The following is a 17,169-nucleotide window of genomic DNA, read 5'->3' as shown; positions in this document are numbered from 1 at the left end:
GGAGTGCGCTCCTAGAACAGACAGGTTTGGAGTCTGACCCTCCAAGTGAATAGGTGATGTGGTCTTGCACTAGTGACTTAACAATCCTAAGGTTTGCTTTTCTCATCTGGGAATGGGAACAATAGTGGTTCCTCACGTGGTTGTTCTGGGGTTGAAATGTAATATCAAAGTATTGTTACAGAGGCTGAAAAGAGCCCATCTCCTGTTGGGGTTCAGGTCACACCCCATCTTGTCCCCTTACCTTAAGGAGACCCTACTAAGGACTCTACCTAGAGGGTCTTCTAAAGATTGACCCAAGCCCCATTTCAGCCCCAAGCAGCTACTAATGGAGAACTAAACCCTTCCTCTTAGCTTCTGCCTCTCAGCTTCTCCTTTTCCATGTCCAGACTTTCCCAGATTTTTCCTTTTCTCAACATCTCAACTGCAGTTCCTGCAGAGCATCCCTCTTTTGTACCCACAGACACCCATAGCTGGCTTCACATATTCTTTTTTTAAATATATTTTTATTGATTTCAGAGAGGATGGGAGAGGGAGAGAGAAACATCAATGATGCGGGAGAATCAATTATCAGCTGCCTCCTGCATGCCCCTAAGTGGGGATGGAACCAGCATCATAGGCATGTGCCCTGACTGGTAATCAAACTGTGACTTCCTGGTTCATAGGTCAACGCTCAACCACTGAGCAACGATAGCCAGGCATGGCTTCTCACATTCCTTTTACCGCCCCTCCTGCCCCCCACCCAGTTACCTTCTTGTGATTCTTTTGGTTTTTTTGTTGTTGCTCCCTCCAGCACCTCTATCCATGTTAGGTTTAGGCTGTGATTTGTTTCTTCCTGGTCTTCTCTCCCCTAAGGCTAGTTCTGCAAGTTCTTTCACAGAGCATGGATTGCTGGACATGCAGGCTGCTGGCCAAGGCCAGGGCCCCAGCTTTGGTGGGTCATAGAGCTGCTAGCCAAACCTCACTGGCTTCTCTGGCCACTCGAGACAACCAGACAGGTCCTGTCCTTCACCCCTCCCTGAAGAAGGGACAGAGCAAACTGTTTCACAGCTTGTGGAACCCTATTTACAAACCTGGACTGCCAACTGGTTAATCACCCCCTTTTCCTTCAATGTAGCACCCAGCAAAGAGCTGCAGGCACCAGACCTTCAGCAAACCCCCAGCTCCAGCCCCAAGAAGAGATACCCCAGGCATGGAGCCAAAGGTCTTGGTTTCCCTGCCCCAGGCCCAGAGGAATGGCCACTTTACCTTTCCTGCTATCTTGGCCCAGACTCCTTTCACTGTGCCCAAATAGTACCCACCTACTGCTATGATGCCTGGCTTTTCCTCCCAGGAAATCAATCTTACCATCACAGCTAATAATTGTTCCTTAGAGTGTGTGTTTGTCTCAACTAGGGGGCATCTCAGGTTGTGTGTGTGTGTGTGTGTGTGTGTGTGTGTGTGTGTGTGTAGGAAAACTCCATCTTTCGGAACATTTTGCTCAGGAACAAAGGTATCCCTTGTTCTTAGCTCCTGAGGCTAAGCCAAGGCCACATTAGATAGAAGCCAGGAGAAGGGAGAGAGGGAAGGGGGCCATCAGGGGCTTCAAAGCAGAGCCAAGAATGAAGCAAGTCCCAGAGTCAAGTTCCTCCCTTTCCCCCTTCTCACTCTATGCAGGGCAGCTTGTGATATGCTTGCTCCTTGCCTGAGCCCCTTCCCACAGGAAGTTGGCGTGTGGGCTTATGTTCTCACGTCCAGTGGTCACAGGAAAGCCCATGATCACTGCACAGAGAGGACCACTCTGGTCAGATGGCATGAGACAATCAGCTTCCAGGCCCTGGTCTTGGCTGTGGGCAAATCTCGACCACCTAACCAAAGCGTGCATCCCTTCCGCACCACACAGCTTTGGCTTAAGTGGTGGAGTGGAGGTAAAGGATGGACCCAGGGCCTGACTGATCCCCAGCCTGGGGGATTTAAGCAGACCAAAGGCTGGCCAATGCAGAGAGAACTCAGGAACCTCATCCTGGGCCTGGAGTGCTCCATGCCATCCTGGCTGATTGACCCCCAACTCTGACAAAGATCTGGTGCTCCAGTTGCTCACTGAGAAGTCTCCCCCTACCTCTATTTCTCCCCAACCCCACCTCCCTGCCACCTCCAAGGAGGGGTGAGAGGCTCCTGGTCCCAGCAGAACCAAGATGGTCTGGCTTAAGGCTTTGCTCAGGCTCAGCCTTACTCTCAGTCCTCGGACCTCCCACAAGATTGACGACAGCACAGCTTTGCTCAGACAGGATCAGACATTTATGAAACAAGTGAATGTTCACAGACAAACTGTGGGAGAAACACACTTTCCCAGCAACAGAAAATCTCTATATAAAGTGCATTTTGCTTGTGACCATTTCTTCCCCATGCTGGCCCTTGGATCAGGATTTGGGGCAACGCTCTACAACAGCCCCCAGGGATACCTGGGCCAGGAGAGGGGAGGCACAAAGGCATCATGAAGCTCCAGGCCACCGGATGCACCCTTTCCTCACCCCACTCTGCCCAGCTTCTGGAGTAGACCACTCTATTCCACTGGGAATGGGCCAGCATACCAGGGGTGATGAAGTAGGGGTACGTGGTCTGGCCAACTTATTATACCTTAGGGAAGAGAGCCAGCATCAAATAGGCAGGGGAGGGGGCTCATCCTGATATTTGAAGGTGCTGCTAAATAAATACTGACCTGGCCCCTAAGGCCTCTGGCTTTCTCAGTTTCTCAGACCAGCCCTTCCAGGCTTGCTCTAGTCCCCTTCTGGCAACAGTCCCCAGTTCTCTTTCCTCCTGGCTGGGGCTTAGGGAAAGGCTTTGAATACACGCTATCACCCGTGCCTGCTCATCCACAGGATTACGGGACATTTCTAGTAAGGGTGACATACATACAACAATTGGACTCCAGAGGCAGCTCTCTGGCTGAGCAAATCTCAGGAAGAAGCCTGTCAGTGTGCTGGACAGCTGACGGGGACGGGCCTGAGCCCGGGGTCTGGCCCCAGGACAGAGGACAGTGAGGGACAGGGCTGGGGCCCAGGGAGTTAACAGCTAGGAGGCTGGGAAAGGTCACAGGGAGGTAGAGGAGAAGGCCCAGAGGCCAGCTTAATGTTACATGTGAAAATAAAAATCCAGAGGAATTAGCCTCTCAGCTACAAGTGCGCGCGCGCGCGCGCGCGCGCGCGCGCGCGCACACACACACACACACACACACACACACACACACACACATATTCATACTTTGTGGCTCAAGTGTAGGCCACAGGGTGGAAGAAAGACTTGCTGCAGCTGACTAGTCCTTCTTTCCATTATTTTTCTCAACACAGGCCTTCGACAGTGGGAGGTTGAGGTGGGAGGCACAGACCACTCCTGGAATGTAAGGACTTTGCTTCTCTGGGTCAAGCCTCCCGCCTGCTGCTTCTGGTGTGTTGACTGGTGTGCTGGGTGGGCTCTCTACTTAGACCTTAACCAACTGTGCCTGGCAGTCCCCATCCCAGTCCATCTGTCTGGGTCCTTGGCATCCAGCTCCTGGCAGGGCTAACATGGCAGCCTGCAGAGCAGACTGGAAGGGCTCCTCTGGATGGGTGTCAGCTGACCTCAATGGCAGCACTGTGGTGCCCTGGAGTGTGGTGAGAGGAGCCAGGAACCTGGCCTCCTCCTGGTGGAGGCCCTGGGTCTCCATGGTCAGCTCTGAGGCTGGCTCTCAGCTTCTAGGGAAGGAGCAGCGAGCGCTGGGTTACTATTTCTAACCTTAGGTTGGCAGCCCCACAAGGTGGATGCACTTCCTTCCTAGGCTCCGGCTACAGTACTGTGCACACAGGTACTGGCATGCTCTGTGTGATGCAAAGTTTACAGATCTGTCCACAGCCTTGTGCTCTGTCCTAGATGCCTGAGGAAGGGTCTGGAGGACCCAGTGACAGGGAGTTTTTAAATAAGAAAGAAACCAGGCCAGGGGACTGTGTCCAGGGTCAGGAGGAACTCAGCAAGGCTCTGGCCGCCTCTAGAATCCCACGCTCTGGATAAGAGCCAGAAATGTTGCCCTCCTGCTCCTCAGTCTGATGTGAGGAGGGAGGGAGGAAGGGCTGGGGGAGGGGCAGATGCTGGAATCCCAGCTAGGGCCCTACTCTTCTGTTTAGACAAGGCAGGGACAGGTGGTGGCTGAAAATTACAGCCCTGACCTCTAACCTGGTGTCTGAAGGCTGAGGTGAAGCTGCTACAGGTACCTCTCCAGCCCAGGCAGTGTTCAGAATCACAAGAGTGTAAACAGATGCATGCGCACGCAAATAGGCACACCATTCCTTCCTCTGCACGCACACACACATTCGCTCGATCTGTCGATGATCAGCTTTTCTGCCGGTTGCTCTCTGCTGCCATGGTGGCTGTTCGGGCACCTAGGCTTTGCTCACGGAGCCACAGCGCTGCAGCTGAAAGAGAAAAACAAGTGTTAAAAGGAACATTCAGGAGGCTGCTCAGTTGCCCAGCGACACAAGCTCCTCTGTCTGCTGCTCTGGGGATGCTCAGACTGAGAACTAGGACGAGCGAACCACATGGGCCACAGAGCCCAGGGACAAGGTTGTTGCTGGGATGCCACTGGGTGTCTGAACACTTCCCCTCTGAGGAGGACAAGGAGGAGGAAGAGGAGATGGAGGAAGACAAGGCCATGTGAGGATCATATGAGGTCTTTGGGATACTGCTCGGATATGACAAGGGCAGTTTCTGAATTGAGGCAGAAGTGGCTGCTGCCAGAAATGGAGAGTCAGAAAAAAATGGCTCGAAGAGAAGTCAGCCGATGACAGTGATTTTGAGGATAAAGGCAATGGCTGAGTTTAGGAATTTCCACAGGTAGGTAACAGAACCCTGGTACTGTGCTAGAGGTTGAGGAGAGGAGAGAGGAGACACAAGGATGACTCATTTTAGAGAGTTATAACCTCGCTAGTCTGGGACAGAGGGAAGAAATGGCCTCGCGCCTTATAACAGAGGCCAGGGTAAGCCCGTCCTAACGCTGGGCTGCTTGTGTAAGTGGTCTGGTGTGTCTGAGAGTGTGCAGACACTCGGTGTTCTGTGCAAAGTCTGTACAGTGTAAATGCTAGTGAGGCAGGTAAGAAGGCTTACTGGGCCTATGGGTCAGGTCCTATACCAGGGTCCTCAAACTTTTTAAACAGGGGGCCAGTTCACTGTCCCTCAGACCGTTGGAGGGCCGGACTATAGTTTAAAAAAAACTATGAACAAATTCCTATGCACACTGCACATATCTTATTTTGAAGTAAAAAACAAAACAAAATGGCAAAAACACCCGCATGTGGCCCGCGGGCCGTAGTTTGAGGACGCCTGCCCTATACACTTGTGCTACAGCTGAATCGTGTCTCCCCAAAATTCATGTTAAAGTCCTAACCTCAGAGTTTGACTGCTTTTGGAGATAGGGTCTTTAAAGAGGTAATTTAATTAAAATGAGGTGATTAGGGTGAGCCCTAACCCCATATGCCTGGTGTCTTTGTAAGAAGAGGAGATTAGGACAGGGATATACACAGAGGGAAGGCCATGTGAAGACACAGGGAGGTGCCACCATCTACAAATGAAGGAGAGAGGCCCCTGAAAGAGCCCACCCTGCTGGTCCCCTGCATCTAAGACTTTCAGTCTCCCGAACTGTGAGAGAATACATTTCTATTGCTTAAGTCACCTAGTCTGTGGTACTTTGTTATGGCTGCCCAAGCAAACAACCCATTAACCCTGAGGAGATGGCCTCCATTTTTACAGAAGAGATTGAAGCCAGAGAGGTAAATAAATTACCCAAGACTGCAGCATTCAGAGATGGCAGAGCCAAGGCAGGCAACCTAGGCCTGGCTGACTCCAAACCTGTATGTTTACCACTAAGCAGTCTCTACAGTATAGTATTGCTCATTAAGACTTTTAGAGGAGCCCGGCCTGCAGAACTCAGTGGTTGAGCATCGACCTATGAACCAGGTTGCAGTGTGATTCCCACTTGGGGCACATGCCTGGGTTTCTGGATCAGTCCCCAGTAGAGGGCGTGCGGGAGGCAGCCGGTCAATGATTCTCTCTCATCATTGATGCTTCTTTCTCTCCCTCTCCCTTCTCTCTGAAATAAATAAAAATATGTATTTTTTAAAAAGACTTTTAGAGGATAGAAACAGAAGAAATCAACAGGGTGGCATGAAGACTAAATCCAAGCAACATACATGGAAGTTTGGATGTTAACAGAAAAGGAAAAAGGCTGTCAAGACTCAAAGACACTGAACTCAGAATTTAACATTAGTCTTCCGACACATGCAACCCTTTCAAGACAAATGTTAAGTCTGGATTTATTATCAGAGAATTTCTCTGAAGCTGGTAAATTAAAGAGCAAATGTAGGAGTGGGCACCTATATAGGTCAGTACTGAGTGCCTCATGCTTTAATATGTGTACTATTTTCAACAATTTTCCCTTTAAGCTTGTACGATAATAACTTAGTCATATATTTTCACTACAAATAAATGTTACTAAAGTGTATGTATGTTTATTGAAACATGCTGACTGTGTATGTATCTCAGACACAGGTCTCTCTGGCCCCTGCTGTTAAGCCAGAGAGCTGGCTATTCTGCAACGAAAAGCTCCAGGAGAGTACACCACAACAGCTCTACCCCATACCTCCACTTCCTGTGTTTTCTTTCCCTTCAGGCATGGGGGAGAAAAACAGCGCTTGAGGACTCCTAGGACAGTGATGGGCAACCTTTTGAGCTTGGTGTGTCAAACTTCGCCAAAAAACTGAGCATAACTCGGGTAGTGTGTCACTTTGAGGAAAAAACATTATTTCGCAAATGTTTCATCCTCAGGAGCAGCAAATGTTTCATCCTCGGCATGCGGCCGCCTTAGCGGCCGCGTCATCAGAAATGGCTACGCGTGTTAGTGCTGACACGCGTGTCATAGGTTCGCCTTCACTGTCCTAGGACAAGGGCTCTTAGGCTGGGGGTCCTTTAGGGGCCCAGGGAGAGGCTAAGGGCAGTCCATGAAGACCCTGAACATCTGTGCACATTTTTTTCTGTGAACAGGTGCAATTTTCTGGGGAGAGGCTCCATCCTTCATCAGACTCTCAAAGCATGGGTAACCCAGAAATGTTGAAGGACCAATGCCTAAGTTTGGAAGGTAAGGGGGTTAGATGCCCTCAGGTGTCTATAATGATAGCAATTCAGACTTATGTAGACTCAGCCATGATTTAGTTATGGGACGGGCTCATGAAGGGAGGTGGCAGTGTCCTGGCCCCAGGGACCCAAGTTCTTCTATGAGGGGTTAAAAAACACAAACATGGTAAACTGAGGTCTGGAAGAATCAGCTTGTCCTTGACTACAAAGCTAGTCCAAGGCCTGTTCAAGCAGTTACTCAAGGTGCAGGATCAGCAGACAACTAGATGGTCCCTGTGCTGTTGTTCTCAAGCTTTGACACAGGTTTTCAGATCGAGGGGGTGGGGAAACCATTTGAGGCCTTGTAGAAAAATGATGACAGCAGCACGAAAGGAAAGGGAAGAACAACCAGGGGAGAGGCACCAGGGGGGAAATCAACTCATAAAACATGCACTGAAAAAGCAATCTCTCGATTGCTCAACTCTCTCACTCTGTCATTAATACAAGAAACACAGAAGCAGCTGGAACACAAACTAAGGACTGCCTCCCTCAGTGTGCCCACTGTTAGTTAGAACGGCCACCTGGGTACTTGGGGCCTCACACCTCTTCCTGTCCATTGGATGCTAACAAGAAACCCAAATTTGTAAGTCCATCCTTTCCCCATCCAAGGATGGAGGGGTGGGCATGCATGAGTTTATGTCAGCAAAGGGTACCACACTGGCTCAAGGACTGCAGGAAACTTTGGAGCCTATAACCACGTCTCAGGTGTCACCCTCTCCCCACCTACTGGTGAGACACAGTGCCCAAGAACTTGAGAGCGGCAGAGAGTTTGCCACCAGCTCCCAAGTCAGGAGCAGGGAAGTACAGAGGTGCAGCTGAGTCTGGATGGGGCTCAAGGCTGAGCTCTTAAGCTCAGTCTCATTCCTCATATCGTGCACCATACAAATCATACGCCAAAAGGGAGGGCCCTCAGTCAGCAGCCACCGAGTAAGTGCCAGGGAAAGTGCGAGGGAGAGTCCCAACTTCTTATCTCCAGGTCAGGAACTGAGAACCACAGAGGGAGGAGACTTGTGCGACGGCTCACTGAGTGGGGGGGTGGGGTGCAGACACTTCTCAAAGTGAATGTGAGGCCGGGGCTTTTTTCCTAAAACCACACCACCTCTCCTTGTGTGTACTATTTTACAGAGTGCCCAATGCCTTTCACATACATCACTCCATGTAAGGAGGGATCTGCATAAACAAGTGTCAAAAAGACTATGAAGAGATTCCCGAAGTCAGGGTTTCCTCAGTGAAGCCCCAGGGCTAACCATCTCTGGTGAACTGCCGAAGGGGGAGGGGGGAGGGGGAGAGGTGATCCCTGGCCATGAAGCTTTTGTATTGGATGGGGCTTCTCTCGACAGATCACTATGTACCAGCAGGAGACAAATGGATCATGTGAGCTGTTCCCCCTATGGTAAAACATTGGACCAAAAAGAAAAATCTGTGCACAACTGAGGCTAATGGAATCCTGGCAGGCAGCAGCTTTGGGGGTCATGGGGTGGCAGCTGAAATGACAGCTATTGGGAGGCTGGCTTAGTTTTTAGTGTGGTGAACATGGTGCAATAAAACAAAATGCAGAACAGACACTGGTGTGGGTCTGAAGTAGGCATAGGACCTACTGATATGAGGGCACATTTTCCTACAGACCAGGTTACACTGTAAGTTACTGTCTGCCCAGTGAATGGCCACAGGCCTGAGGCATTAGAATAGAACCATAAAACTATAGTGTGCACAGGTGACTATGGCCTCCAAAGGTCCAGGATGGAGCCTTCAGGCTGGTAAAGAATGATATTCACACCCCACAGCTTTATAAAGCATCTCAGAAAGACTACTAGACTAACCCAGTCACACAATTACTGACATAGAGGAGAGGGGACACATCTCTCGCCTCTCAATCTAAAACTGTACCCACTTTGGCCATGAAACCACTGCTCTACGACCCACTTAGCCCAGTGTGCTGGCTCTGACTGAAGAAACAGTAACACAGTCAAGGACACCCTGAGAAGCATGTGTAAGACGGTAATACGATTTCCTTTGCATGGTGAATTTTACTTATTCAATGGCTTTTCACTTATGGTTTTTAATTTTATTTCCATAACGTGTTTTCTCAGTGGGTTTGGCAGGTGACAAGATGCTCTTTTACAGACGAGGATGCTGCAGATCTTTAGGCCCAGGAGCCATCACCAGCACACAGTGAAACACAAATGTACTATTTTCTCTCAGGGCGTCCAAAGAACACAGGTGGTCTCCCCAGTCTGTCTTATCCTCTGACCTCCTGGCCCCTACTTCCAACTAATTAGCCATGAGAAGGCCAGAGCAAATCTAGAGGATTGGTCCTTAAGATACCAATAGGCTGATGGACAATCTCCTGGACTGTGAGGCAAGAAACAGGCACTGACCTCTACATCCCTGCAGTGTCACTGGGAATTGCTGCTACAACCTCTCAGCTGGCTTGCTCCCGCCCCCATTTCCGCTGTGGGTCTCAGCCCAATGCCTGGTCAATCTTACAAAATTGCCAGTTTTGTCATTTCACTCTCCTGTTCCAAAAGCCTTTTGCTCCCAGAGAGTAAACCAAAGGATCACCTGCCTGACATTTAAGACACTCCATGATCAGACCCAACTATAACCTTATGTTCGTTTAAAATAATGATAACAATATCTATCATCATCATCATCATCATCATCATCATCATCATCATCCATAGCTACCATTTCCTTTGCAACATTTGTGTCTTATGCAACACTCCTGGCTCTGCACACTTCCTGGCTAAGAGAACCCAGATTTTGTTCAGTGGGTCATGGGCGTGGGCCTGGCAAAGGCATGGATCATGGTTGGTCTACGTCAGTGAGTCTCAAAGTTCATCCTAGAACAGCATCATCAACTGCTGGGAACTTGTCAGAAAGGCAAATTCTAAGGTCCCGCCCCAAACCTACTGAGTCAGAAACTCTGTGGGTGGGGCCCAGCAATCTGTGGCTGAACAAATTCTCCAGAGGATTCCATTGCTCACTCAAGTTGAAAAACCAACTGTCTACACTAATCTGGACAAAAGCAGGATTGTCTGCTTCCACCTTGGGGGTGGCTTTTTTACTTAGCTCTGGCTCATGAGACCAATGTGAAAAGCCGGGGAGGGTACTCTGAGAAAGCTTCTGTTTTCTTGATAAAATAAAGAGAGGCATCCACTCTATATCACATTTATATGTCTTATGCTCCCCTTTCTCACACGCCTGTTGGCAACCATTTCATGCTGAATTTCAAGCTTACTGAGCAACCTTGATCTAGACATTTAACCTCTCTGTTCTTTGGTCTTCTCACCCAAAAGTCGGAATATCAGCCTCCCAAGTTTCAGATTTGTAAAACGGGATGAACTTTGCTTAGTATCACTGGGCTAAGAGATAACTGAGAGAGCAGTATCTCTCTAAGGCTGCTGGTGCTCCTAGAACAAGATAGCAAAAATCTGTCCACCAGCAAAGAGCCTGGTGGGGCAAAGGGCACAAGCATCAAACACTTGCTGTCTCACCACATTCAAGCCTGGATGCTCAAACCAGTGGGCCCTGCCCAGCCCTGAAGCAGAGGTTTTGGGAATAAGAATCAATGGGTTCCGTGGAGTGGAGCCAATCACCCTCCAATCTCATGGTACGTAAGGAACAGCCTGAGATGATGACTCAAAGAGGACAATAACTTACATTTCTCCAAGAAAGGCACAAAAGGCTCTTCCTGCTCTAGGGAAGGAAGAAGCAGGTTTGCTTTTTAAAAAAATCAACTTTCAGGAGGCTTCCAAGAAAGATGAATGCTAACAGGAAAGCACACAGCCAAAGCCATAAGGAAAGTGAGAATGGAGGAGTGACTATAAGAGGCACAGAAGAGGGGGGCTCAGGGCAATAGGCCTTAGGGGGCGGCTGGGCTGAGTGAGCCTTTCTTCTGAAGGCAAGTGCTGCCCTCCGCTGGCCTACCTACAGAACACAGCCCATGGGGTGATGGCAGAGGGGCCTGGAGCAGCCTCAGACCCTGCCACAGGGCCCGTTCTCCCACAGCTTCATATCCGGGTCTCTGCTTTCTTTTTGTTAGATTTGACTCACTTTGAAAAGTAGAAAGAGCCCCCCGCCCCCTGAATTTTTCCCCTTTAGCTGGCAAAGAAAGAGCTTTACTTTAAAATTTCCTTTTAAATTTTAGAAAGTATAGAAGTCAGAATAGTAGACTTTTTGAACTGAAATTCTAAAAAATCATGCAGCTCCCTCCCACCAACTTTTAATCTAGTTTGCTGTGTTTTAACCTTCAGTTAGAAGGGAAGTAGTTTTCCACACCTACCCCCACCTTCCCTCCTGAAGCTGAATGTCAGTAGCTGCCACTCACTCTCAGACATCCCTGCTCGGCAGCTCTGGGGCGGGCAACTCCGCCACCCTGGCCCGTTTGCTGAGTTCTTCACCGTGAGGCTCGTCAGCTGCTTCCAGTTTGCGTTTGGGGGATGCAGGGCCACCACTGGGTAGTTTTGGGCCTGTGGGGAAGAGGTCAAAGTGTCACACAGGCTGTGTGTAGATGACCTGAAACCTTGTAGTGATAGCTCTTTAGAGGCAGGGAGCCTGTCACCAATGTAATGCGGCTCCTCAGGCCTAACCCCTGCCCTTCCTTTCAGCAATGACCTCACCTGGAAACGTTCAAGGAGAGCACAACCAGGCCTGTTGGCAGCAGAGCCAGCTTTTGGGCCCCAAACCTCCAGGCTCCAGGCCTGATTTGGCCTGTCTGCTGTCCTTGCTCTGAAGGTGAGGAATTCCCTCTGCGACCCTGGATGTGCCTCCTGAAGCAGGAATGAGCAGTGTCCTGGCCAGCCTTGCTGAGCAAACTAGAAAAGGTGCTGGAGTTCTTGCCAGTCTCACCTCACTGATCTTCACCCCAGAGCCCAGGGAGGAGAATAAGAACACGGCAAGTCTGCTCTCCTTTCCTGCCACCACTGGGCCATGCTGCCATCGCCGCCGTCTAGCCTCCCTGTACTCCTGCCCACACTGTCCCGCCCCACAGCAGGCAGAACTCGCTTTGTAAAACATCAATCAGATCATGCCCCACCCTGCTGACCACCCGTCAGTGCCTTCTCAGGGTACTGATGACAGAATCAGAATGCCCCTCGTGGACACCAAGCCTACACAAAGCTACTCCTGCTCCATCTCATCCTCATCGCTCTCATTCCGGATTCCAGCTCCTCACTTTGGACATGCCAGCCACACTGGCCTTCCTACTTTTGCTCCTTGAATGGACTAAGCTCATTCCTATCTCAGACTTTTCTTGCTTTTCCCTTTTCTGGGAAAGCTCTTCTCTGTTCTTGGAAAGGCTGGCCCTGCTCACTACTTGATCCCTGTTGAGAGAGGTGCTCCCTGATTACTCCGATCTAAGCGAACCCGAAGTAACCTCCCTGCCCCAGCCTCTCTTATCAGGTCACTCAATTTCCTTTTCCCAGCACTGTCATCTGAGAAGATCTGCATGGCTCCTTTACTCTGTCTGCCCCAGGGGCACTAGAAGCTTCACTGAGGCACAGATTCATTCTGGCCTTTGTCATCAGCCCTCATTGATGGAGCTGGTGGTGGTCCTGAGTGCCCTCGGGATGGGCAAGGCCGCAACAGGCCAGCTGCTACTCACCTGCACTGCTCATGCTCCCAGTCTGGCTCGAGCTGGGCTCTGCCACCGGGTTGCTGAGGTCTTCCATGCAGGATGGGACAGATGCCAGCAGACCTGGGAGAGAGGCATAACACACTCTCACAGGACTGCAGAGGGCTGCAGGGTGAAAACAGGGTAGGGGGTTCTGGGCCATGACACTGAGGTTCTATCTCATCCCTGACTACTCAGAGGCCTGATCCAGCCCAGCGTGCAGTGTCCTGTGCCCCAAAAGTCAAGTCAATGTAACAGCCTGGAAGACAGCACTCAGTCTCCCTGGACAAATATCTGGAAATCCCTCTCTAGGCCCCCCGAGCCTGCAGGTGCTGCCCTTCCTTTCAGTGACCTGGGGGCTGGCAGGGGAGTAGGGGCTCCTTACAGAGTCCCCGGTAGCGAGAGAGCTGCTGGTAAATCTGCTTCATTCGCTCAATGTTGAGCCGGCTGGTCTCCGCATGGTTGACGATGGGCCGTGGGTAGTCCACACCGATGATGCACTTGGCTGCCTTCTGAATCGACTCTGGGGCATTCCAGGGCTCATAGATATATCGAGAGGGGAACCCCTTCAATTTGGGCAAGTATCGCCTGAAAAATACACACCAGACAACCCATCAGAACACCGGACCCTCCTTCAAAGGGTCAAGGGTATCCTGTCCTAGGAGGAGGCCACAGTGGCCAGTGGCCAGAGAGCTGGTCTACATCCTCACCTGATGTAGTCGCCACTGGGGTCCGTGCGGCGGCCGAAGCCCACAGGGCAGTAGCAGTGGAAGAACTGCTGGAAGAAGGCACTGCAGGACAGCCACATCCAGCTGCCCGCGTTCACGCTGAAGTCTGCGTCCAGGAGCAGCTCATCAAACACCTAGATGGGGCGGGTGGGACTTCAGCCGACCTGGGTACCGACTGCCATGGTTCTCCCCAAGCCACCACATGCCCCGTGGAGAAGAGCCAAAGCCCTTCTGCTGGAAGGCGTGGAGGGGATATCCTGGACCCAGGGATCCCACCCCATCCCCCAGCCCAGAGGGGGCTGCCCTTGGCCGGGCTCCACGGAGAGACACTCACCCGGACCCCGCTCTCCCAGCTGACCCAGAGGTCCCCGCGGGTGAGGAAGCAGGCCACGGCGTGCCGGGCCAGGTGGTGGATCCAGCCCTCCTGCCTCAGTTGGGTCATGATGGCGTCAATCCAAGGGAAGCCTGTCTTGCCCTCGGCCCACTTGGCCAGGGCCTCAGGGTTGCGGTCCCAGGGGATCTGGATGCAGATGGGGTTCCCCTCCATGCGGTCAAACCTGGGATTGTTGGTGGCTGCCGTGTAGAAAAACTCTCGCCACAGGAGTTGCCCAAACAGGGAGAGGGGGGGTGTGCTGTTCCGCTTCACCTGGGGGTGGGAGGAGCCCGTGGATATAAATGCTTGCCCAGCTCTCATCACGTGTCCCCAGACCTCTCCCACAAAGGAATTCGGAGCTGCCATGAACCTGGTTGCTCCAAACTCCCTAGACATGTGAGGGACTATCCCCTCCCAAGCATGTCAACCAGCGGGCCCCGAGTTTGACATGCTTGTGATGCACACAGTGTGCCCACAGGCTGAACCCAGGCCCAGCTGTGCCCTGCTCTGAGCAATGAGAATGACTGCAGAGAGGTGGGCAGAGGAAAAGGATATCACTGCCAAACTCCACACTGGGAACCAAACTCCCCAGACTGGCTCATAATCCTCATCCTCGGGGGCCCATGTGGCTCGGCTTTCTAGAATGTCAAAGGGATTTTCTCATCACCACGTATAAAAACTGCTCAGTCTAGATTTTGGTTACATAAGTTATATACAATAGACTGGATCTGGGACCATGAGGAAATTAGAAGATCAAACCTCCAAGCAAATAATGATTTTCATAAAATCAGAAGATTACCCACTAAACCATCAAAAGCCACCCTGTGCCACAGAATCCTGATATTGGCAAGGACGGGGCAATGTGAAACAATGCAGATGCTGAATAGTTGTTGTGCTGCCCACTCTGTCTGGGGGCACTACCACGGGATCTGCCTACGGTCTGTATGGCACAACCTGCATGCAGCCCTCCAGGCCATCTCATCACTGATGGGCAGCAGCCACTCCTGAACTTCCCCTTTTGATGCTCTGGACACAAGCCCAAGAGGGCCACTGTGCTCTTCAGCTGAGGATGGGCTCAAGCTTCGTCCTCCTGCCTCCCACCCTCACTGCTCGCCCCTGTCCACCTGCTGCCAGCAGATCTGCCACCTCTATGGACACACTGAGGTCGGCTTTCTGCCTGTCCTGTTCTACCTGGTAACCTCGATTTTATGTGGATCAGCAGTTTGGGTTGTGCTCAGCTCCGCAGGTTCTTGAATGTGGTCTCTTCCCCCCCTTCTCTGACACAATGCTCACTTAAGCACCTCCAGGATCCACAACCCAGTCCCCACCCCCAGGACTGGAGGCAAGACCCCTTTTTAGGGTGACTGCATGGCCTGGAAGGCCCTGATCCAAGCTGTTGCAACTGGGAGCGGACGGGCTGCCCTCGCTGGGTGCTCACCTTTTTATACAGGTCCCACAGGCGGTAGTAGAAGAGGCGGCAGGAGAGGCAGCCAAAGCGCAGGTAGGGGCTGAGGCCTGTGGGGCTGGCCAGCAGGGAGTTGGCGTTCATTCGGGGTCTCTCATAGTTGGCAACCCAGGCCTGCATCAAAAGAGAAGGTGAAGAAAGGAAAGGCCTGATGTTACAGAGGAAAAAACTGAGGCACTAGGTGGTTAAGGTCACAGAACAGAAAGCCAGGAGCCAGGACTGGAACACTGCACACATTTCACCCCTTCATGCTAGTAGAATTTTCGATGGGACCACCATTAGACCAAACAAGGAGGCCCAAGTTCTTGTCCTGACTCTGCTACTTAACTTGTGGGATGATGATGAACAAGTTTCCTTCCTCAGCTACATATCTATTAAATGAGAGCACATTTCCCACCTCCCGAGGATTAAATAAGATGACAGACATGACAGAATCCTGTAGGCACAGAATGGTCTGTGATTAAACAGAAGAAAAAAAAAAAAAGGCTTCCACTTTACAGAAAAAAATATTCCACTCATGTCATAGGGCTGCTGAGGCTGCAGCTGCATTGGGGCTACCCAGGGACCAAGTCTATAAACTAGCTGCAGGGAGCAGGAAACGAGGAGCTGACTGCTCTGTCATGAGCACCCTAGTGCCAGGGGGTGGGGGCCAGGTGCCAATGTTAAGGAGTGCCTCTGGGACCTTGGCCCCTTTCCTTCCCCTTGCTAATTCCCACTTCACTGGGAGGCGCGCCATTGTTCTCTGTGTCCAAGCAAATAGACATCCATGCCTTGAAGAGGACCCAGCAAAAGGTGGGGGGCACATACACACAAAATAATTAATCTTATGAACTTTCCTGATCCAATACCCTCTTAGGAAGGTGAACAAGCCCACAGATGAAAGAAAGCAATCTAACAAAAGTTTTAGAATCACATCGAACGAGATCTTACTCTACCACTTACTATGTGACTTTAGGCAAGTTTCATAATCTCTCTAAGCCTTAATTTCCTAATCTACAAAATAGAGAGCTGAACACCTACCTCATAGCGCTGTTGAAAAGATTAAAGTAATGCAAGCAGGTACTTAACCCAGATCTGCTCAGCCCAGTGCCCAGCAGGTGGGAAGCACCCACAAATGGTAGCTGCTATTGTTGCTGTCGTTGCTATGGCCATCAGGAAGACTTTTTATTTTTCAACCACTGTGAGCTAAGAGGCGCCAAGAGACATGAACCTACCCCATGCTCCCCACTGCATGGGTGCCAGCATCTGAAGTTCTGGGTCTCAGAAATGGGAACCATACCTTCCGTTCCAAGTGCTTATCCAGGCGGGCCAGAGCTTCTGTCTCTCCTCCTTGCCAAACAGCTGGGCCAAGTCCTTCAGTGGGGAACCCTACAGGGGAGGAGCAGGTCAGAGGCCTGGAGGTCAGCCTTTCCAGTGTTAGCTCAGCAGCTCTTGGCACCTTGGTCTGCTCTTTGAGCTTTGCAAGAACTGAACCGTGGGGTTCTTGCTGCTACTGGGGCTGAGGTCATTCTTAACGTTCCAGTGCTTTCTAGGTCATCCTGGTTCTCTTCCCACTGTGACTTTGCCCTCTCCTCTCCCTTGCCTTCCCATCCCAGCTACCCTTCCTTCCAGGCAAATGAGACCAATCCTGGACGACTCGCCCTTTCAGGTGCGCTGACAACTGCAGTATTCAAGTGAGAAAGCTAACTTTGTTCAGATACCAAAAAAAAAAAGCGGGGGGGAGCGGGAGGTTTAGGGAGGAAGGGGTAAGAGAGAAAGGGTGTTGTAGTCAGTAACCCGAGAGACTGAGAGACCCTCCCCTTCAACAGAAGCAATCTTA

At 51.1% G+C, this 17,169-nt stretch overlaps 1 protein-coding gene across 1 annotated transcript in view; it reads right to left on the bottom strand.

Annotated features, from left to right (window-relative positions):
• Positions 1-2,200: 2,200 nt before the first annotated feature.
• Positions 2,201-17,169, bottom strand: part of CRY2 (cryptochrome circadian regulator 2) — a 29,130-nt gene continuing 14,161 nt past the window's right edge. The window contains exons 5-12 of the mRNA XM_079789449.1: positions 16,630-16,718; positions 15,324-15,464; positions 13,847-14,158; positions 13,495-13,646; positions 13,170-13,372; positions 12,776-12,868; positions 11,501-11,642; positions 2,201-4,421 (exon numbers count right to left, since the gene is read on the bottom strand). Coding sequence (XP_079645575.1) covers positions 11,503-11,642; positions 12,776-12,868; positions 13,170-13,372; positions 13,495-13,646; positions 13,847-14,158; positions 15,324-15,464; positions 16,630-16,718 — 1,130 coding nt within the window. The 3' untranslated portion in view covers positions 2,201-4,421; positions 11,501-11,502. The remainder of the gene's footprint in view (positions 4,422-11,500; positions 11,643-12,775; positions 12,869-13,169; positions 13,373-13,494; positions 13,647-13,846; positions 14,159-15,323; positions 15,465-16,629; positions 16,719-17,169) is intronic.

Source organism: Cnephaeus nilssonii (assembly GCF_951640355.1).
Source record: "Cnephaeus nilssonii genome assembly, chromosome: 13".
NCBI lineage: Eukaryota > Metazoa > Chordata > Mammalia > Chiroptera > Vespertilionidae > Cnephaeus > Cnephaeus nilssonii.
This window is presented reverse-complemented; position numbering and strand designations above follow the sequence as displayed.